This window comes from Cyanistes caeruleus, chromosome 7 (genome assembly GCF_971803275.1).
Source record: "Cyanistes caeruleus chromosome 7, bCyaCae1.hap1.1, whole genome shotgun sequence".
Lineage (NCBI taxonomy): Eukaryota > Metazoa > Chordata > Aves > Passeriformes > Paridae > Cyanistes > Cyanistes caeruleus.
This window is the reverse complement of record NC_141707.1, coordinates 24,024,009-24,048,132: the sequence shown is the minus strand read 5'-3', so window position 1 is coordinate 24,048,132 and position 24,124 is coordinate 24,024,009. Positions and strand designations below refer to the sequence as shown.

General features: G+C 37.1%; 1 protein-coding gene across 10 annotated transcripts in view; it reads right to left on the bottom strand.

Annotated features, from left to right (window-relative positions):
* Positions 1-24,124, bottom strand: part of FIGN (fidgetin, microtubule severing factor) — a 369,233-nt gene that overhangs the window by 21,363 nt on the left and 323,746 nt on the right. For 5 of the 10 annotated variants that reach the window (XM_086896845.1, XM_086896849.1, XM_086896848.1 and 2 more), the window contains one exon: positions 20,663-20,717. The exons of the other annotated variants lie outside the window; for them this stretch is intronic. Coding sequence is in view for 1 of the 5 variants with exons in the window: in XM_086896842.1 (XP_086752968.1) it covers positions 20,663-20,717 (55 nt within the window). In the remaining 4 variants the exon portion in view is untranslated. The remainder of the gene's footprint in view (positions 1-20,662; positions 20,718-24,124) is intronic. 10 annotated transcript variants of the gene reach the window in all.

Genomic DNA, 24,124 nt, shown 5'->3' with positions numbered 1-24,124 from the left:
CAAACTTAAAGCTGTGCCAAATCAAGAGCAGCAGTGCTAAAGGGTGGTCAGAAAATAGGACAGCAAAGGTTTTTGAAGTGAACAAAGCAGCATCCTGTTCCTACCACCTATCAAGCTTGTTTCTGGTTTCTTCATGTACTGAAGGCCAGGTTGGGTGATTGCCACTCACTTCAGGAATTTAACTGCAGATACAGCACAGCCCTTCAACACACTTACTCCCAACGACTTGTGAAATTCATGCAGAAAAATCCCGTCTCACTCCATGTCAGTTCACATGCTAAGTGGCAAGTGAATCCCTAACCCACCATACCAGTTTATGGTGTAGACTGCTCTGAAGATATAGCTAATACTGAGAATAAATAGTAAAGTAGACAGCAGAAACAAGAAAATCACATTTATGTGAACTTTAGAAACTTCAGTCTACAAAAGAGAGGAAAATGAAGCAGAACCTTTATACTCAAGCATTTTCTAAGTACAAAGCTAAGGTTAAGGAAAACTTAAATTTACTTCATTTTTTTTTGCTAGCTGTTTGTATTTTCCTTTTTTTTTCCCCTTCTCATGGTTTTCATTAGGCACATAATTATCTAGGCACATTATTATGCAAAGATCTTTTGTCACCCTTTCAAGAATGCATCCAAAACATTTCAAGTAAATATCCTATATTGGATTTAATAAAAATTGCCTTGAGTCCTATCCATTTTTTGTTTTTCATTCTATATATTAAACTGAGTTTGCCATGACTGAACTAAAAGGTACTTGATAACAAATGGTTACGGGGCATGGGTTGATATTTAAGAGGTAAGACTGCACCAAGGTAGGTTTGATGGGCCATTTTGTATTGAGGATAACCAGCAATGACATTTCTTAAAAAAGGTCTGGATGCTAAAGAGGAGGAATGCTCTAAATGCATCAATGAAAACTGCTGCTGAGCATGACTGCTTTTTTTAATATTTTGACTATTTGCAAAGGAAAGACAGTCATGGTACAAATGTTTTTTCAATAAATCTCTGGTGAGTACTGGGCACTTCTAAGATCAGTTACGCAGCATACTCTTAAAATGATTAAACTGTCTCTCATAGCACTTTAAATGATAGACTGCCCAGAAAAAGCACAAGTGCCCCACAAATTAGGAATTGTAGCAGCAGTTGATAAGCTAGAATGAGCTCTGGGGCGTTTTAGGACACACCTCACCCTCATTACTGAGCTGCCCCTCTTGGAAAAATGCTTCCCCTTGTGTAAGGTCATTCGACTAGATTAAAATATCTCACTGTAATGTTACCTCTTTATAACACCTAACATACTTGGGTATAGAAGTGCTGGTTACAGGATGAACAATGATCTTACTTTTATATGCACTGCATAAAGATACCGCTTGTGTGATTTAGTTGAAAAGGAAAATTTAATCTGTATTTCTGGGATGGCTCTATCTAAAGTCACAAGTTGCTGTGACAGAGAATTTAAATTGTTTGAACAGTTCCCTGGCTCCCTTCTTCAAGTTGTTATGAATGTCTATAATTTAGACCTCTGTGTTGCTAACATGTATGTGGATATCTCATTAGTCATATGAATAAAGCTGTATAATTAGGCAGTGGTGTAATTTGTAGCCTCCAACTCTTTCTTCCACCTTCCTATCCTGATGCTCCTTGAAGAAACTGCGATTTATGTTGGTGGCAGATCGTGCCACCGTTATTCACAGAAATACCCTTTGCCTGAGATTTCTTTGAAATTAGTCACAAGAATTAAACCTTCTAGCAGTCACGAAGGACAGGGATATACCGCGACAACTCCTCTGCCGCCCACACGTGCGGGGACTGTGTTTGCTGGGATGGGAATTTGGGCAGGTGACCAAATGGTTAACTATGCTTATCCTTTCATCCTCCAAACTGACAGAGACTTCTTTAAATTCTTAGAACTCCTTTTACAGAATCTCTGTTTGACAATTTCTAAATGTGCCCAAATGTGCACCAAGTTCATCTCTATTAACAGGAAATGAAACTGAAATAAAGAGGCGCTCTTCGTGTTGACTGCAGGCATTTCAGATTTCATGGCAGCCTGTGTCTCCCCAGTGCCTTTCACATGGAAGAGATAATGTGTGTGAAGAAAAACAAAATTGCAGGTTTAGTAATGTCAGAATCTGATTTATGCCAAAATAGAGATGTCAACAATAGCAGACTAAGTGACAAGTGTTAAATTACCCAAAGAAGTAAATTCTGTAATTATTTACCTCCCTGGCATGTGATCCTTAACAACCTCCAGACCTAAAAGTAACAGCAGGAACCATGCACATTTTGAAATTCAGCATTTTTTCTCTTTTTCTGAGAAACCACTTTTTGCCCCCAATTTTTTTTTTTTTTTTTAATACAATCAAATGCCACCATCAACATTCAACATTTCAAATAAAATGTTAGCATAAAGCTCCGCAGCTGAATATGCTGGAGCTGAGTATACATACAGTCATCTGCAAATGGACAACTTTAATTCGATTCCTGGCACCACTGGCCACGCTGAGAATTCTTCTATCTCTTCACATCAGGGGTTTGCTCTTTTAAGCAATGCTCCCTGAAGGGAAGGCAAAACTAGAGAAAGAGGATTTCCAATGACCCTGCACAGATGAATGAATGTGTCAATGGTGAATATTGGTTCAGCTTTGAAATAGGGAGTCCTGCAGTGGCTTCTCTGCTTCATCCCCACTAGTGAGTTTCACTGTGGACTTCAATGTGTAGAAGGCCTTTAGGGAACACATATAATAACACATAATAAATGGGGGAAAAAAAGGGTGGGGGAAGAATCAACAAAATGGTTTAAGAATAATAAAAAGGCCTTTCTCCAATTATAACCTTTAAATTATTTCTTAGAGATAAGCATCTCTTTGGCATAGCTGGTTACAGAATCTGGTTTTAAAAAAGCTTAAATAAGGGGTCCTTGCCAGACAGTCAACATTAAGGGCCAGCATACCCTTTTCAGCACATTTTTTCACTTGTTTGTTTCCATGTAAAAATGACGTAAAAAAAGTTGTCAAATTGTGAAATTTTTAAATTGCTCTCTCTTTCAGGGTGAGTCTGTTCTTCTGTTTATGACTGACTGCAAAGTAAAAACACTGACATGTACAAACTAAACATGGAAAGGTGCCTCTTCACACATCTGTAACTCTCCTATAACTCAGGTAAACACAAGCATTTGTCTAAGCAGTAGAAGAATACACATTTACTTCCACAAGCCTTTCAGTTCATTTTCATTCAACTACCTATCAATCAATGGCACAACGTAATTTCCAAATTGTGCCAATATTCATGGTTTTAGTTCTTTTTAAATCCAAAGAACATATGTTTCAGTAAGACAGAAATCTATTTAAACATGATGTAGAAAAACATTTCTCTAAGGCCATTTTTTTACAAATTCTTGTTTTTTTAAGTTGCTATATAATTGAATCTGTACAGCAAAATGTATTAAAAAAAATAACACAACCTTCAAGTAGAGAAGGTTGAATTGATAAATTTCTCAAATGTTAAAAAACACAGAAGAGCAGGAGCATATTTTTTTTTTAAATGCCATAACTTTAATGTATAGGAAAACCCAACCAACCAAACCAAAAGAACCCACTCAAACTCCAAAGAAACAACAGCAAACCCCCCAAATCCAAATATCAAACAAACAAATCCCAAACACACCCCAGGAACACTGCACAGATTTCTATAGGTTTGAAAATTAGGTTTGCAGTCAATTACTGTCTAAAGCTGAATGCATGCTCTTTAACTATAACAATCTTATGCAAATTCAAGTTTCTTATTATAGAATTGCTAACGAAATATTTACATTTACCCCTAATGTTGCTGAGAATAAATATATATATATATATATATATATATATATATCTCTAAAGGGATTGGGCAGCTTTAGTCATTAGTATAATATGCAGATACTGAATATTTTTGGATAGTCAGGGGTATTAGCTATACATTTCATAGATACCATCACATAATGTTCTGTTTCAGCCAAGAAAGAATTTGGGTAATCGGATTTATACAGTCCATAGCATTTCCTAAGGATGCTGCCTGGGATTTGTCTCTTTTCAAATAGTTGAGATGTCAATGTTCTTTTAAGACTATTTTTTAAATACCAAGCAACAACTTCATGAAGAGCTGTGCTGATTTCCAATTATGTAAAAATTAATTTGCTTAATCAAGCTACAAGAAGTTGAACTGGAAAAATTCCATCACATTAAGTAAAGGATTATTACTCAAGAAATATTTTCAATGTCAGACAGACTTGCAGCCAGAAGCCAGCTATACGCCTTACAGAGAAGTCTATGTGCCCGTTTCTCCTGCTTGACTAGATTTTTGAAAGCTCTCCGCAAAAACACCAGAATGAACTCTAAATACACTGTTTCCATGCTTTTTAATTTTGCTTTAATCACAGCCAGGAATAAGGCTTAAATAGTTACCTTTTACAAACGTGCATTTTCTTTTACACGGGAAAGTGCACAGGAAAAGGAAAGGAGATTCCTGAAAAGTTGCTCTGCCTCTTGTCTCAGGAATGTCTGATAAAGAAGGATATTAGTTCATCTGGCCAACTCTCAGCATTTGGTAATAAATGTTTCCCTTCTAAAACATATTTGCAAACTTGCAAAAAAAAAAAAAAAGCTTTATGTTGTCATAATGCATGAAATCTTTTTATTATTCATGATCATTATCAAGTAAATTCTGTTGAAAAAAGGGAACAAAATTTTGGCATAATTTTGGGATGATAGGCAGTACAGATGAGAATTGATCCCATAACCTCCTTCTGAATGGTGATATATGCAAAACAATCCAAAATCAGTTGCTTTCCAGTCCCTTTACAGACTACTTGACATCCACTGCTCAAGTGTTTCAAACCTTCAGTCGCTGACTGTAATAGTGCACAGATGGAACAATATTTATTCTGTCAGTGGAAACTAATTAGGATGACACTAACTCTGAACATTAAACCAGAAGGAAAAAAAAAAAAAAAAGAAAGAAGAAAAATCACACTTTACACAGTATGGCACATGATCTGTGAGTTTACAAATAAATACTATAAATTTTAATGTATTTCTGTAACATGGGAGGCATGACCATCTTTGCTGTTGCTGCTGCAACATGGTAGCCAGAGACGGGCTTGCAGATCCATACCTGGATTTGTGCACAAACACCCCATCTCCACCATTAACTCACATCACGTCACAAACTGCATCCCAACAGCTTCCACTCTGCTGGAACAGCAAGTCAGACTTGCAAATTATTTCACATAATTTTTCAGTCAGTCACACTGCCCCTGTCACCAAGATGTCAGCCCCCTCAGCCTGCACTCCTTCTCCTGGCTCTGCCAATGTCAAAAGTTGGGCAGAATCAAACTCAGCCATGGAGATGACCAGCCCCTGCATTCTGCTTCTCCCCCTTAACTCCAGCCACAGGCAGGCATCAGGAGGTTGGCAACCAGGAATGTGCAGGTGCAGAATTTCATTTTGACTTTCCATCTTACACATAAAATAATGGTAGTAATGAATATGCCTTTTATAGAAAATATGTTAAGCACACACTTCTTCAACAGTTCCACCCAGAGCCACTAATCTAATAAAGGACATTGTCTGTGTCTACAAATCTGTTTTTTCTCGGGTCAATGGGACTAATTCTTAATTTTAATTATTTTAATCTGAAAGCATTTTTTAAAGCATCTCCAAAACTGGGATACTGAATGTGCTCCATGAGCTTTGTTGATACTGATATTCATGTCACACCTCAAAGGCTTCTAGACTGCAAACTTACATTTTAAAATATTTTTTTTTTACAAACTTAATTCAAATGCAAGGCACAACATAATGAGTAAACCTGCAAAAAATGATGAAGTGCATCTTATTTCTAACTGATGATAATATCTTCTGTGGATGCCAGATACCATCTCTACTGAAATCATACCTTGGCTTGACAATAAAACTGGAAGTTACTCAAGTGTATTGTAGCCAACTGTCAGGCTTAAAAACAGTCACAACATACTATTAGTGGCATTCAGCCAATCTCTTAAGGAACACAATGACCCGAACTTTATTCTGAAAACTCAGTTTGAAAGCAAATCTATTCCCTAAAGTAATTTTCAGCACTGCTTAAAAAGCTTGGAAAAATCAGATTAGAGTAAACCAGATTATGTAGATGTTATGAGAATGTAACTTCTAAAAATAACTTTATGGATCAATTCAAGTAAAATTCAAATACAAATATCTCACCTTTCACACAGCCCTGTACTTCCATGTTTTATAATTCTGGCCCTAAACTATCAGATTGATACCGTCTGTATAGTTAGTACACTGTTTAGAAAGCCTAGTATATAAAAGAACTCCTGTACATTGAAGATTTGTGCCTTGAGAGGCTTATGTGAACACATTACACACAGTATCTGATAGAGCTGATGCACTGCATGCTGTATTTGAAATGACTGTGGATGCCTAAGAAAAAAATATTCTCTCAAATAAACAGGCATGCGTATCTATTAGTATGATCTCTAACAGGGCACAAATTTTCTTCCATTTTTTTTAATGCAGTATTCTTATTACTGTTGTAAACTTCCCTGAGAAATAACACTTCATCCACACAGATGTATATAGAAAAAAAAGGAGATAATGCTAAATAGAGACAATGAACGAGGTCCAACCATTGAATGCTTGCCATAATCACAGAAAATGCACCCAAGTAAATGCTTAATAGAAACTCCTATGAACTAACAGGAGTGACACATAATCAATGAAACCCCTATTAAAGCATTATTAAGATGTAACCTTGTTTATTCTAAGTAATATAAAATGTAGCCACTCACACATAAAAGCCATCCATGCACTAGCCAGCCTATAACAAAAATGGTCAGATACAGTCTAAGGGAAAATGCTCACAGATACAGGAAAAGAAGCATACACTAAGACATCAATGCATTTGGTCCAGAGAATAACAGATGTTATTAATGTATGACAGCATATATTGAACTTATTCTTTCCAAACAGCATTGACTAAATGTCTCTAAAATTGATTCCAAGAGATAGCAGTTTACTACTTTGTGTATTCAAATTAAGTTACTGCTTAGCTAAAATATCACATGCAAGGAAGAAATTGAGTTAGTCTCAACATGTGGCTAAGTAAGATAACTTGTTTCATGCACAGCAGCTCCACAGACCTGTCTGCTGATTCATGACATCTAAATTATAACAGTAGTATTAGTAGATTTACACAGGAAAAATACTGTGTTTATTTTCACTGCTGCGAAATACTGCATCAATTCAAAGCACTGCTTACCTTACTTGTATGACAATTGAGTCTTTGAAAGGGTTTTGCCAACATGGAAATTGAGGTTCAGATTTCTTTGCACTCTTACCACACAGTTTACTACCAGGAAAAGATATACACTCAGCTTCAACAAAGTAACCTATGATTTAAATTAAGCATATTTATGTGTTCAACATTTTTGGTGCCATCTATAAAGTCAAAATTATGCCTAATGCCTAAGCATGATAGTAGAAATATAGCAGTTAGTTTCCCAAGACAAGTACAAACTGAGGAGCAGTTCCTAGTGGTCAGTTACACTCAAGATCATCATCACCAGATTCCTATTGAAAACACTGTTACTCAACTTGAAATCAGGAATTTTAGCTTTGAACAAGGTAATTGTCAGAGGTAGTTCCCAGTGAAGCAAAGATAATAGTTGTGGTGTAATCATATGTAATATAATAGAGAATGGCAAAAAAATGTTGTGTTTATCTGACCTCTATCTGCAGCGCTGTTAAATAGATCAGAGGATGCAAAAATATATAAGACAGCAGAAAGTTTCTCACGATAAAATGCATCTCAAATACAGGAACTCAAAAGAAAAAGGATCTCAGAATGGGTCAGGTTGGAAGGGACCACAGTGGATCATCTGGCCCAGCCTCCCTGCTCAAGCAGGGTCATCTGCTTGACCATGGCACAGGATTGTGTTTGGACAGCTCTTGAGTATCTTCAGTGAAGGAGACTCCAAAACCTATTTGGGCAGGAATGAAAGTTGCCATGGCACTGTGTAGACTTTAAGACTATTAGCAATTTTAAGATTTTGTTTTCCATTTCTTCAGTTTTCTACTTTGGATTAGGCTATTTTCTCTTTGAAAAAGATACCCCCAGTGGAGTCATAGAATTTCATCATTACTCTAATTATTTGTTGCATCTCTGCAATTTTCTAATGAAAATTACCTTTGTTAGCTCTGTAACCATCTGAACTATCTTTGTTAACTAGCTATATGGAAAAAAATGTTCTCATACAAGTTACTCTTCGCAGTATTTCTTTTTTCACCTGTTCTATGAGATGATACAGCACTGTGGCATGGAAAAATGTACAAAATCCTTTTGTGGCTAAAAATATTCATATGTTCTTCTTTTGTTAGCTTTCCCTTTCTTTTTCTTCAATCTAAACTACAAGACATTTTGACTTATAATTGAATTTTTACTGACATGTTTGTTTTATGATGTTTGTTTCCTTAAACCTCTTTCAGAACTCTGTAGAGCTGATATACACATCAGTGTCTGCTCAAAGTAACAAAAGTGCAATCCAGTGGAATTAAATGCAGCTGAGTTTTGATGCTAAAATAATCTTGTAAATACAGCTTCATTGGAAAACAGTGGTAAGAAAATCTCAGGAGGCTCAAGTTGTTTGGTTCAAAGAAGCATCCTAAGAATTTATTTTTTTCCACTGAAAACTATGTTCCTTTTTCCTCCCTCTCCATGCAGAAGTTGCTCATTTAAAACAGGCTAGTTTTACTCCTCAAGGGGACAGAGAAGAGGGCTTCCTGATGGTCCAGAGAGAACAGCAGCATCTTTTCTCATAGTAAAGACTGTAAGGTACAAAGAGGATGACTTTGGTATGAACAATCTGTGAAGAGTTGTGAGCATGTAGAAAGAACAAAAACTAGGACAGCGTCTTTTCATCAGATATACAGAAACAACATTCTTAGTTCTAAAGGACCCCAAGTCTCACACAGAGCCTGGGACAGTGATTCTTTGTCAGAAATCCAGGGAAAAAATACTGTCCTTGCTCCTCTCCACTCTACACAATAACTCAATGCAATCAATATCCAAGTAGGCTGAAAGCTGGAAAACTTAACAGCACAGACATAAATGTTCATCCCAAACCCTTCCCACCTGCCATGATTACTATCAATCATTCTTACTAATTAAGAATAAATCTAGCATTTCTTACATCTAGCTGTGGGGGAAAGGTATTTCCTGTGAGATATCCAGATAGGAACTTACTCGGCAAATATTTCTCTCCAGAAATAACTTCTTAGCTACTAACAAATAAAGGGGGCCAGGTCCCAGTCTCCAGCCTCGAGTACAAATGGCACAGAAGGGAGGTTAGTGGTCTTGAGTCCACACTTGAGTGTATGCCCTGGCTCCATTTAGTTTATATGGATGCAGCCTGGGAGACTCCAGGGGAACAGCAAAACTTTGAAGAATTTCACTGACATTAAGTTACTCAGTCATGCCAGTACAATATCTATGTCAATTTCCTATGTATTAGGTATTTATTTTTTCACGAGTAAGATACATGGTAGGTCAGCTTAAAACACAATGAGACATATTCCAAGTTTTCCAGAAGTCTTCACTGGAATTTATTTTGGTTTTAAAAAAATTAGGTCCAAAACATAGAAAGAACTATGAAAAAATGTCAAAACTCTTCAGAAAGGCAAATTTTGAGTTTTACCTTTGCAACACAATTTTCATCTACACACTGTTGCCCAAAATTTATATTGGTATCTCTCCCTTCATAAATGAGCACACATCTATGCATATATTCGTGGTAAACGAGAAAAGAAAGGGAGACTGTTGGGAGAGGCACATATTTTCAACATCTGGATTTGATTCAAAGGAAGGGGAAAATCAAGAAAACAGGGTCACAATCATGGCTTAAATAACAGAGGGGGTGAACACAAGGGACATCTAGAATATATAAGATAAAAATATAAAAATAAAAAATACTAATTTTTATGCAAATAACCATGAATTAGATAACATGGTTCATGAATAGACTCATTAGAGAACTGGATCCAATCAGCAAGAAATACTTTTAAGGTTTGCTGCTCTGCTACTTTTGTTCTTAAACAAAATGGTAAAGTTTAGAGTGCTGCATGATGAATAAAGCAATTGGAGGAAAGCAAAATATATTTAAACAGCAAGCAGGGCTGGAGCACAAATACCAAAATGCATATGTTCTTTAGGAAAAACAAAAATAGATGGAAAAGGGTGTCTGATGACGTTATAGACTGTGAAAACAGAAAAAGGGATAGGTTGGCTAACACACTCAGGTCATGTCAAAATAATAGACATGGGGAAAAAAAAAATGAAGTGTGCTGGAGCAGTCATAGAAATTATTCATTAATTCTCCACAATTTTATCAGGGTTTGGTGGGAATTGAGGGGGACTCACCAGTATTTAAAGAGGCAGAAGAGGTAAATTGATCCAGACAATAATTCTTCGATTAATTCAATGTTTAAATACATATATAGATATAACAGAAGAATGGGATGAAGCTCACAATGTCTGATGTAAGGTAATTTATGCCAAGCTAATTTCTTTGATAATATGTCTGATTTTAAGCAAAGGAAATTACTGAATCATCTAACTGCACATCAGCATATATATGCGTAATATACACACATATATCACCATATATGTGTGTGTTACCTTGTTACAACTGGAGAAATAGGAATTAGTAAAAAGACTATAAATTAGTTAGGGAAATATTAAAAGGGATATAATGACAGCATTGAAAGGACATCTAATGAACTGAAGGAAACTTGGTAATGAAGCTCCTCATAGATCAGTCTTCAAAACTCCCCTAAGTCATTACTGAATATGAATCTGACATCAGTAGAAATACACAGTGGAAGTTTGCAGATGACAAAAAATTAGGAGGCAACACCAGTAGAAAGAAAAATCAAAATATCATACAAGTAAAATATTATGGTCCAAGTAAGCGAAGGTAATAAAGAGAAAGTAGTACTATCAACTATGAGATAACAGTGGAAAAAAAAAAAGGTACAAGTTGAAATTTAAGCACAAAGAAGCAAAAAGGTAAAAAACTCTGAAATTTATAAACTGATTATAAGTCGTACTTTTACCAACTAATTAGATTTAAATATAAAAACAAGCTATGGAGTTCCAGAATATAAACAGGATTTTTTTTTTTCCCCAGATAGTATTAATGTCATTTCAGAGTGAAACCTCACCAGAACAGAAATTCTGATTTTATTCAGGGAAGATTAAGTTAAACTGGAAAAAGGACAAAGAAGGGCTATAGGAATGACACTGGGAATGAAGAGTGTACATTCACAGAGAATAAAAGACATTGACTTGGTTTACCCTGCCAAGACTGAATAGGAATATATATAATCTTATGATCTTAAATATAATCAGCAAAGCATATACACTGGAGATGAAGTATTGAAGTCAAAAAGACAACATCGGCACAAGAACAAATAAGTATAAAACAGCCATAAATATTTTTATGCTGTAAATTAGAAGATTTGTAACTCCCAGGGCAATAACATTATTGAACAGCCAACTGGAGTCCTGAAGGACAAAAATAATTAGCTCATGTTAAGACACAGCTTTATCATTTTATATTATAATACATAGTGACAGTAGCAGACCAGACTTCAAGACTCCCTAGGCCCTTATGTGCTCTATATACCCATCTCAGAAGGGTTACAGAGCCCTCCTTAGCCTGTGGAAAGCTGGTAGGACTAGGCCAGTGATAAGAACATTAAGCTAAAGATGGGAAATACTAACTTGGCACAGAGTCACACTAAGAAACAAACTAGTGATTCCAAGCTGGGCCAAGCTCCACTATATGCACCTCAGAAAATGGGCATAATCCGTTCTTGATTGTGCATGTCCATATTGCAGTGTACTTCAAGCTGATTCTGGGTATGGAGAAGAGTAAATAGAAATATGAATTTTGTCTCAGTGCTTCAGAATAACTCACTTCCTTCACCCAAGTTACCTAAAGGTTAAGCTCAGAACAACATTGCAGAGCCCAGCATTCCTTTCATTTCCATGGCAGAACCATTCCTTCTTAGATGTACACTGTCTGCTTTGCTCCTATTTAAATACTAATACACTTTTTTTCCTTCTTTTAACTTTATAATTCACTCATGTCTTCTGGATTTGGCACCTACACTGCTGTATAGTAAAACAGTTTATTTACATGCAGAGATCTCCAAAATAGCCGTTTTGAAATATATGTAATTCTGTTGGTTGGTTTGGGGTAGTTTTTTGAGTTTTCTTTGGTTGTTTGGTTTTTTGTTTGGGTTTGGGTTTTTGGTTTTTTTGGTTTTGTTTTTTTTTTTTTTTGATTGGCTGGTTGATTTGGTTATTTGTTTTTAAAATAGTTATCTTCAAATACAACATAGAGATTGTGCAAAGTGGTTTTCCTTTTATGAACTTCAAGCATGTGGCAGTGATCAAATGGGTACAGCTGTCCTTTAAGGACATTGGCAATTATTGTCATCATACCTCCTGTTAGGCAGTTCAAATTGCTTAAAACTTTGATAATGATTACTTGACTGCATTTAAATGAAGGTCGTTTACCCTTCCATTCCCTACTTATATAGCATCTTTCGTGCAACACGCCTCAAGGCCCTTTCCAAAGAACACTAATCAGTACACAACATTATATTGAAGCAAATAACCTTGTCACAAATTCCATTACACAGTAAAAGCTAAATAAAAAATAATAGCTTTCCTGTCTATATTTAAAAATGTATATCCACTTAGTGTCAAGCTTTTCAAGTAGAAGAGAATGCCACAGAAGAGAACAAATCCTACTGCACAGAAAGGAAATGAAAAGTAAACTATTGCTACAAAACACCTACTAATACTTGTTCTATCTTACTCATACAATGGGCAATTGCAAAAATGAGTATTCTTAAAATGCTGTCTCATTTTAAATTAAAAAATTTTCAATGGGAATTTCAAAGAAACAGCTGAAACCATATCCAAGAGGGACAACCAGCCAGTGAACAGCAATCACCCTGTCTTGCAGTAACTGTTTAAAGGCTTGCATGAGGCAAGACTGGCATCAATCCCACTTTTACTGAAGGAGACCTGCAACTGTTTTGCTCAGCCTGCCAGCTGCATATGGAAGAAGGATTTCTTCCCATAAATAAAGGTAATTTCTTCTTATCTATGTACACATACAACCTCCTACACTAGCTCAGACAAGTGAGTGTACTTCCCATGCCTGCAAGTCCAGACAGCAGAAAAGATGACTGATAATGTCACTCCTATTCCACAATGGCCTTGTTACCTACTTACTGGTAACCCTGACACCAACTGTAAATACAGCAGACACCACAAAATCCAGTAGGCTCTCTGAATTACCAAAAATTCACATAAGTTAAATATCAAAATAAATAATCAAATACAAATATCAAAAACAGCCTGGAAATTACCTTTCCTCCAAACTAAACCAGTGATTTGATTCCCTTTAGTGGCATATTCAGCCCTTGAAACAAGTCTGGGACCACAACAGAAACTGCAGAAAGACTACACTGACAAGAAGCTGAAATAACAAAAATCTTAGTTCACTGATAGGAGTAGCATTGTATTGATAGTATTGTCTCTGCTGTAGAGTATCACACACACCACAGAAAAACAGCAATTGCTCTTGCAGATATGTTTTGTGGTAGTTTCTCATCTGAAAAAGAAGAAACAAAATGAAAACAACTGCAGCCCTTCTGAAGAGAGAAAACATCTGAAAAATCAGAGTGCAGGAGTCACCTCATATCCCATCCAGTTTAACTCCTTTTTTGGATGACAGGAATATAATAGAGAAGGGGAAGAAAAGGAAGATTTAATACAGAGGGTAGCAATAAAGATGTCCAGAAATAAGAGCGACTCACTCAAAGCTCTTAGCCAAGTATTTGCCTTATTGCTGATTTTAGCTTGTGAAAAACATGAAGTTGAGAAAATAAAATACAAATTATAGAAGAGAAAAAGAACATTTGGAATACTCATTTTTAAATTAGAGAGAAAACAACTGAAATGCAAATAAATAAAATTCACACTGCACAGTAATCTACAAGATGCCTGTGCTTAAAGTGATGAAACAGTCTTTGTTCAGAGAGTCCTGTCTGCCAACATTTAAACAGAGTTTGGCATACTATGTGGTGATCTTTTCACATACCAAAACAAACAGATTTTTCTTGTGCAAGCTACAGACCTCTTTTGCATTTCCAGCTGAAATGATTTATTGGCCAATTGACACTTCCTGAATTAATTCTTCTTCAAGTATAACCCAGGAAATTCCATCTCCTATCAGTTATGTCAAATTTGACAGCCTCAGGTGAAATTTCTCCTTTCTTAATTATTTTATTATCCCATTAATTCTCTGAAACCATTAGAAACATTCCCATGTCCCCCTCTGAAGAATTTCTCTGCTTTCTTGATGTCTAGCTTTCAAGAACCTCAAATAAACCATGTCCTCCCTTGGCAATCTCTTTGCTATATTAAATATATTTCACTACTGTCATTTCCCTTCGGAAAATAACTACTGCTTATGCATCAGGTTTTTTTCACCTTTCCCTTAGTGTCAATTCTGGAAAGAACAAACAAAGTGATTGTCCCAGAGGCAGAGGTGCCTGGTTTTCACTACTGTGCACTAAGATAGTTACACAGACATTTCCTCACCCCAGGCCAAAAGAGTACTTTTGAAAATTGTACCTTGCAAATCATGTTACCTGCTGCCTGTTGTTCCTCTATGACAATAAAAGGTGAAATGCACCATGTTGCAAATCTATATACTGAAAAAACAGTGTGTGTTTGGTGGCCATGCTGTAGGAAAGGGCATAGTACAGGTATCACTTTCAACACTGTTGGCCCCTGGGACAGGCTGCCCATCTCTATTCCTGGAGAATGGCAGACCTCAACATGATCAAACTCTGATCTGATCTAATTTAAAATTATGTTCTGAGCAAAAGCTTGGGGTCCTTTCCAACCCATCTTGCTTCCTGTGAACCCCTCAAGAATACATGACCACTCCAGAAATACAGCATAGTACCTCAGATCAGCTGTGTGCTGCATTCCACACTGGATCATATGCTGTCCTATTACTTCCTTGCAGTCTGATACGAGATGCAAGAAGTGCAACAACTGGATCTCTTCTCCCAGCAGTGTTTCCAGGAGATTTAGGAGACTATTCAGCTTGTGGGACTATAGCCATTTTTATAAGTTGGGAGAACAGGAAAGTGGGCTGGATCACACTGCAGTGCGGAAACAACCTCAAGGCAATATATAAGACACTACAGTGGCTACCACCTGAGAAATGAGATAGAAAATGGAAATATCCATTGTTTTGGATAATTCCTGAAGGGTAATGGTCATCAAAGCCACATATAATGTCACCATCTTAGCCAAATTATCCGACCTCTTTCTGGAACACAGGTTTTGGCTCTTTTAGAGAAGGCATTAGATACCTTAGGGTATATTGCTCCCACATAACTGAGGGCAAAAACAGACAGTGCCTTGCCTCAAACGATACATAACCTAGAAATACTGCTGTCAATCTAGTGGAGATTAGGAATGACTGAATCTTCCCCATTTTATCTAAATTTTCTCTAGGATACCCTTATTTCTGCTGACTGAATTGTAAGATCATATACTTCATCTTCTTCAAGACCTTCTGTCCTTTTGCTACTCAGTTATGACAAACCATCAAACCACTGTAACACAGTTTCCCACTCACAAGGATCAACTCAGCGCTTTTGGGGACAGTTCCTGCTCACAACTGCATAGAGATTACTTTAGACACAACTGGAAATGGCAGAGTCCCTTTGGGGCTGGCTTTTGTCAGCATAGTATCTAATACTGAATAAATATGCTAAGAGCTCCAAGTATGGTATGCTTGAATAAAAAAGAAAAGAATAAGAAATAAATCTATTAATGGCAGCACAATGAAAATAAAAAAACACAAAAAAACTCCACTCAAAAGTAAGTAGTAAATCAATTAAGCACAAAATCTGAGAGAACAAAGAGGTGCTCAAGGCTACCAACTGCCTAATCCTAGGGAGTTCATTCTTCAAGATATTGAACATCACACAACTGAGCCAGCAAAATACGTACATAAATCACTGCAAAAACTTGTGTGTTTTCTCTGAGAATGTGCCTCCCCTAAAGTCAAATTGGAATTTCTTGAATTTGGGTTTAGCAATCAAGACAGCAGCTTGCTAACTTGGTTCCTTTAAAATCCTCTTCCTTAGAGAAGATTCATATTGGTATCATCTTCCACAATTGCATTTTCTCTGGAACTAATTAAAGGATAACATTTTTCATAATCAGATTTTTAAAAGCTGATTTTCAAAACTTAGAGAGACAACTCATTTTTAGAACTTTAGGCCAAGCTGTCAGAATACAACAACACTGGAAAATATTTTGAACACAGGATTGAATCTTATCCACTTGGGAAAAAAAAAAAAGCCCAAAACCAAAAAATCAACATCTTAATGTAAAGTTTTATGGTTGAGGATGCAGTGATTACTTTGATTATCTGACAATCACAAGTTTTAATTATTTGATAATTGCAGAAGTAGGATAGGTCTATTTTTTACTTTGCTTCAAATGTGTTATCTGTATTACTGTCTCTGCTAAAAGAGCTTGGACAGCCTGACTAGATTGTATATAATTCCCACAGTATCATCTTTATTGTTGTACAATGTTGTATGTCACCCTCATGCCTCTCAGCTGCTATCATATGATAGATACTCTATTTTAAAGGTGGTCACCACAATGATGCCACTTCTGGAGTAGAGTGACATGTGCTATTAGCACGTGGCAGATTATGATCCCTGTGCAGAAGAATGCTGTCTACCTAAAAGTACTGCTGAAGAAATACAGGAGATCTTCAGTAAAAGACAAACATGACATCTTCATGACACAAAACCAAACCATGAAATTCAGAACCATGAATGTTTAAGACTATAACTGTATATGATCTCACTTATTTAAAAGGTTATATATCCAGTAGCAAGGTAACTTTACTACATTGTCTGGACAATTGGTTTATCTCAGTGGAACTTAAGAGCATCCAGACATAAACTGGCTGAACTATTAACCTGAAAGCAACCCTTCAGTATTACCTAGAATTAATTAGTTCCACTTTAACAGGGAAAAGGGTTTCAGTGGGAAAAGTGCCAGAATAAGAACCATCTAAACAAATCACTGGTAATCACCAGAAAATAGGAGTATTAATCTATATGATTAATCTGTTGAGCTGTAATAGTTCCTCAAGGGCAGTGTGATGAGTTGGTGAATGAACCTGGTGTCATTTTTCTGGCCCCTGCTCCAGAAGGACAGAGGTCTGTACAAGAAAGTTTGCTGTCAACAGCAGTGCTCCTGTTTTTGCTGGATTGAAGAAAGCAGCTGGATACATCTCCAGACCTACTAGATTCTACCTTTGCTGAAATTTTGTAATGCTTTCACAAGATCCATAGTGTCATTGTCAACACAGAATCATAGAAAGGCTTGGCTGGGAGGTGGACTTGAAGATGATCTAGTTCCAATCCCCCAGGTATGGGCATTCCACTAGACCAGGTTGCTCAAAGCCCCATCTAACCTGAACTTGAACGTTTCCAGGGATGGGGCATCCACAGCGTCTCTGGTCAACCTGTTCAAGTGTCTTACCACTTCCACAGTAAAGAATTTTTTTCCTAATATCTAAGCTAAACCTGTCTCTTTAAAGCCATTTCCTCTAGTCCTGTCACTACATGCAATTGTAAAAGGACCCTCTACAGCTTTCTTATAGGCCCCCTTAGGTACTGGAAGGTCTCCCTGGAGCCCTCTCTTCTGCAGGATGAACAACTCCAACTCTCTCAGCCTGCCTTCAGGAGAGGTGCTCCAGCCCACTGATAATATTCACAACCCTCCTCTGGACTTGCACCAACCTTATGAGGGGGCCCCATACCTAGAAGCACTTCTCTAGGTGGGGTGTCATCAGCCCCAGAGCAGAGGGGCACAATCACCTCCCTCAGCCTGCTGCTCACGTTAAGCAGGGTCTGAAGCACTGGAGAGGAATAGTTTGCAGTGATACAATACTAGAGCTATCATGAAAGCTAATTCTAATGAAAGAAATATATTCTGGTAATAAGGTCTGTCAGAAGAAGCCTCTCTGCCAAGGAAGCAGCCTAAAATTTTGACAATCAGAGGAGAAAAACTGTGGAATAAATATGATCGTAACTACCATACAGTTACTATCAGCCACGTTAAAGCAGGTGGGCTACATTAGTACACCTTAACATTTTTGTCTTCTGCTGGATATTTGAATATTGTGAACTGCTAAGTCTGGGAAAGAAATGAAATTTCACTGTATTTCAGAGAAAATTCTCTGACCACTCTTTCAAAGAGGATAAACACATTTATCTCTTGTTTCTGGTCCCCAAGAGAAAACTTATTAAAGCTATCTAAAACTGAGCTGCTGGAGAAAGCATGATGGCAGAGACAGCATTATCTGTCAACGTCCAATAAGGATTTTGGTGACTGAACAAAATATTTATGGTATCAGTAAACTCCTACAAGCATTGGGATTGACACTATGGGTAAAAACTAAGACAAATGCCAGTTATTGTCAAGAATAATCAGCTATTAAGAATTTTACAGACAAAATACAAGACAAAGGAACAGACAGTAAATTATTATTGAATGAAACAGACAAACTGGAACAAAAAGTTAACATATCAAAATATGTTAAATTTAATGTATCATATTCCAAGCAAAGACAAAATGATCCCAGTGACTTAAGAGTTCAAAAAAGCTGCTGATGCTGAATCATCCAGAGCTGTAACTTCATCTCCTCAGATTCCTGATGTAGGAAATTCTTACACAATTTCTGTCTCTTTTTAAAAGACATTGTCCTATTCAAACAGAAACCTATCCTTATTTAATCAGTTGGTCTCCACTTGGGAGGTGCATATGTGCAGAAGATTTCTAAAAAGAAACTAGGCCACCAAAGGAAGCCTCTTTTGAGCATCTTTTCTTTTACTCATTCACTTAGTTTTTGTCTGTGCATTACACACTTTCCCCCTGCTCTGTTGGCCACCTTGGCGCTGGAATCAATCTGGCAGTCAATCCTTTTGCCATTCAGATGCCAGATGTCATTGACAGATGCCATTCAGTTATAATCAGTAACCAAGCCCTAAAACTATATTGTTATTCACATTCATTTGTTCATTAATTTGTTCATTCCAGTAATATGGACTTTAACTTCTTTCATCAACCCTTTACACAATAACCATGTCATGCCAGTAAGAAAAAAAACAAAAAACAAACCATAGAAGTCCAAACAGGCCTCTTGGGGCATGATAAGATCATGCTTTACAATATATTCCCCTCTGCAAAATAATACTAGGTACCCCTTTAATATCCTTCTTTGAAAAACAAGTTTAGTCTCTACTTGTAATTTTCAAATGGGTACATATGCCAGTCTCTAAACCTTTCACAACAGACTCCTACTGTTTCTGGTGTCTGTATACAGACCCAATGCTAAATTCCAGTTTCACCTGATGTCACCTTTCATTACCACAGGCAATTTACAGCTCAGGCATTCTACCATAGCTGAGGAGACAGAAACAGCTAAAAGTTACTTTAGAAAAGTTATTCCTCAAAAAAAGTCTAGGAAGAATGTATGTCTACTCTCTCCATTCCATCCTCTGCCACACACCATCAAAATATGTTTTTCCATTTATTTACCCCTGTGTTAGTAATAAAACTATTTCTTAATTTTACAAGCCTACAAGAAAAAATTTTGTACATAAACAAGAGGCAAAAGCTGATGGAGACAGTCCTTAAGCTTAGAAATGACAAAAGTACAGGTAATCCGTTCTATCTTCTCTTGCATAGCTGTACCACATCTTGTCAGCCCAATACATACAGCAAGAAGTAAAACCAATATTTCCAACAGAGAAAGGGGACGAGAATCATCATCAGAGAGAGAAAATTTAATAAAATACTTTGAACAGAAATCACTTTAGTTACAGAAGACCAATAAAGATGGTAAGAGAAGCTAGTATGTTGATGGATCTCAAAAGCTTTTTTGTTGCAGAACATCCTAAGATAAGGCACTGAGAATTATTTTGCTTTATACTGTTGAATCATTCTGTGTTTCTATGATAAAAGTATGTACCTGATGGACTAAGCCGCAAGTCCAAGAGTCTTTACTGGACAATCTGTAGACCTGAATCAGGAATCACTCTACCAATAAGCCCACAAGTCTGAAAGGCTTGCCTCCTTGTGGAGGCTAAGCCCAGAACAATGAGCATGCCAGAAATTACTGCCTGAAATAGTTATCATCCCAACTGCAAAGGACAATATGAAAAAAAAAACCTTCCTTTTGCATAATGAGCAAAAATAATATTACAAAGTTATGCCTTGAAAAAAACCCCGGACATTTTATATAAAATAGTTTCTGACTATTGTTAACTTTAAGTGAGGAAGATCTAGGATATATTCTCCTTCCTCCCTATGGAGTAATTGTATTAAAAACATCAAATTCAAATCATGAAAATGTCATACATATAACAATGGGAAAAAAACCTTCTAAGTTGAGAGAAGTAACTCCAAAGGAGTTAAAAAATAAGTTCCCTTACCCCAAGATGAATCCTTTAGTCTCTCTTCCTCAATTCCATCCTTCTTAAGATGAAGCTTGGAAGAAGAATCCATAGTTAGATAGATATAACAAGTTGTGCTTCACCATCAAAATGTATCTTTCAGCAAGAGAATTTAAGGGAAGAGTAAAAGGGAGTGAGGTTGAGCTAAAATTTCATTTTATAGCAGTTGGACAAGAAGTCAAATCTAAATAACATTTTCTCTCTTGCTTTTATCAAAACATAATCTTAGAAATGTTGTAGAAAACAGATTTAAACAGGAATTTTGAACCCTTGATATGCCTTACACCTTATCTAACTGAGGTGCAGCAAGGTAAAATTTTGTAATAACTCAAGCTTTGCCTAAGAATCTGCAAAGTAAATAATTCAAGAATGAAGGGATAGCCCACTTAAACAACAAGTTCTTTGGGATCTCTTAGGGTTGGATCAAAGTCTAGAATGAAAGTTTTTAGCTAGTATATACAAAGAAGTTATTTGAAATGGGTATGGGGAACTGAAGTTTGTAAAGGAGGTATTTAAGACTTGGACACTGTATTACGCCAAGTGCCACATGTGAGTTGTCTCATTCTTTCCTCTGGATATCTGATTAGTCCCATTCTACTACAGCAGCAGCAAAGTTGTAAGTGCACCAAGTTGTTCTCAGTGCTACTCAAACAAAGTAGGAATATTATCTTTGATGTGAAGTAACTACTTAGATGAATGGCTAGGTATCAATAAAATCTTGTTACATGACATATCAGAGATCTCATTCAGACCAAGTGTCAGAGAGATGGAAATCAGCAGAGGCAGAAACCAAGGGAAAAAAAAAAAAAAGAAAAAGTGAAAAAGAGAAATACAGGAATAAGGGAAAAACTTAAATCCATCTCACTCCTATCATTTTGATGTCAATGGCAACAAGAAATTATCAGAACCTGGATCTCAGGTCAGCAGGAGAGCAGAAGAACAGCATAAAGGAATTCCAGCCTCTCCAGCCAGTAAGTCAGCTTCACTGGGGGTTCAGTTTAAATCTCCCTATGCAAATTCACATAGAATGGGGAATAAACAAGAGGGGGTAGAGACACGCACAAGATGCAAGCCATGGCATTTTGGTGAAGTCCCTATTGTCTGGAAAAAGGGAAAACAAACCCCATTTTTACAAGGATAAAAGGAAGACTCGGGATGCTACAGGCCAAACAGTTCACCTCTGTTCCTGGCAAGATTTGAAGCAAATCCTCATAGACACAAGGCTAAGGCACATGGAAAATAAAGGGGCAACTGGTCACAGCCAGAATTGCTTCACTAAAGGCAAATCACGTCCGACAAATTTGGTGGTCCTCTACAACAGGGTTAATGTTAAAGCATTGATGGATAAGGGAAGAGCAACTGCCTTCATCTATCTGGACTTGTGCAAAGCATATGACACTGTCCCACATGACATCCTCGTCTCTAAACTGAAAAAGGCATGAATTTGCCAATGAATTTGATTTAGTGCGTATGGAGTTGGCTGGATAGTTCCCCTCCAAGCTGCAGCCAACAGCTCTGTTTCCAAGCAGAGACCAGTGACAAATGGTGCTCCTCAGGGGTTAGTATTGGGTCCATTGGGGTTTCACGTCGTTTTCAGCAACATGTACAATGGGATCAAGGGTACCCCTCAAGCAGGTTTGCTGATGACACCAAGCTGTGGGGTGTGGTTGACATGCAGGAGGGAAGGGATGTCATAGAGACGGGCTTCAACAGGTTTGAGAGATAAGACTGTGTCAACCTCATGAAGTTCAGCAACTTGTAGCTGCAAGGTCCTGCATGTGGACTGGGACAATCCCAAGCACAAATGGAGACCGGGTAGAGAATGGATTGATGAGAAACACTTGAGTGTGCTGGTTGATGAGAATCACAGAATCATAGAACCACCTTACATCTGGCAATGTACTCTGGCAGCCTGAAAGCAAAATCACATCCTGGGCTGCATCCACAGTAATGTGGCAAGCAGGTTGAGGGAGACGATTCTGTTCTTCTACTCCACTAATTAATAGATCCCATCTGGAGTACTGAGTCCAGTTTTGGGGCCCACAATATAGGAAGGATGTGAAACTCTTGGTAAATGCCCAAAATGTTTTCCAATTTAAGCAGTGGTTTATAGCAAATCTGTGATGTTTCAGAGTGCAACAGAAAATGTTACAGAAATGCAAACCTCAGTACTGGTTAATTCAGTGTCTATAAACAGCAGACAAATAATTGAAGTAATATATACTGCTGATTCACAGTGAAAAAAATGCTACTGCACATAGCTGACAGAACAACAGATACTGCTGATGACAGGAATATTACGCATTACTAGCGAGCCTTACAATGCCTTCAACTGAAGACCAAATCCTAGCTAGCTAAAAATAATAGTATTAAAGCTCAGATGTATCTGAGAATCCAGGATATTATACTATAATCCAGAAAATATGTATATAAAATGTTATTCAAAAGCATTAGCTTTTCTGAAGACTCATAACATACCAACATGCTGTCCTTATTTATGCTCTACAGGTTTTACAACACCTCTGTACTGGAAGCTTATGCATAGATGTTTTAGCCAAAGGTCTCTATATTATGATTATAGCACTTTCATAACAGTCCAAAATATTGCTGATTATTTTTATTATAAATATTTATTATTTTTATTATAAACATTGCTATAGCCAAGGCCCCGTTGACAATTCTCAACTCTGAGAATCCTTTCAGGATTTTTCACTTTCAGGAGTAATTATGGGGAGGAAAAAAAAAGATTTTCTATTTTACCTGTGTTGTTGTTGCAAAACCAGCTTTTTTTTATTGTTAAAACACTGAACTTTCTGAAAAGATACCAAAAAACCCAAGAGATGCTGTCTCTGTGCAAACACACATGCACAAAAACCAGTTCTATTTGCAGGAAATGATGAGAGATTAATTATGTATTTTTAATAGAGTATTTTCTAATAATATAATTGTTAAAATGAGGGGATGGGGGAACCCACTCTCTAAATTCAATGGAATAACAATCTTTCCCTTGGACCTTGAGTTTATGCCTCCAAGTAACAAAAACAAAAACCCTGGAGAACTGGCAAAAAAATTATCACATTATTGTTGGCACCAAAACAAAGGAACTTTTAATCTATTTCAACTGAAATCATATAATCCAGTAGCCTGGGGGAAGGGTTATTAATAGCAGACAGAGCAAAGAGAAGACAGCAGTTTCCTCAGCCAAGAGCAAGACAGCAAGTTCTCTGCAGCTCTTCCACTCCCTCCACCCAAGTGCACAAGGCCAGCGGGATGGGACACCCCGCAGCAGTGGGCTTGCAGAGGCACGACTGGGCACCTGGGCTTGGCAGCTTCTGACAGCCATCCCCCACCCCAGCTACGGCTTCACAACACTGCCCTCCCAATGCCAGCTGACCCCAGTTTTGATCATAGCACATTTGAAGAGCTTTTAGGCTACTTCTG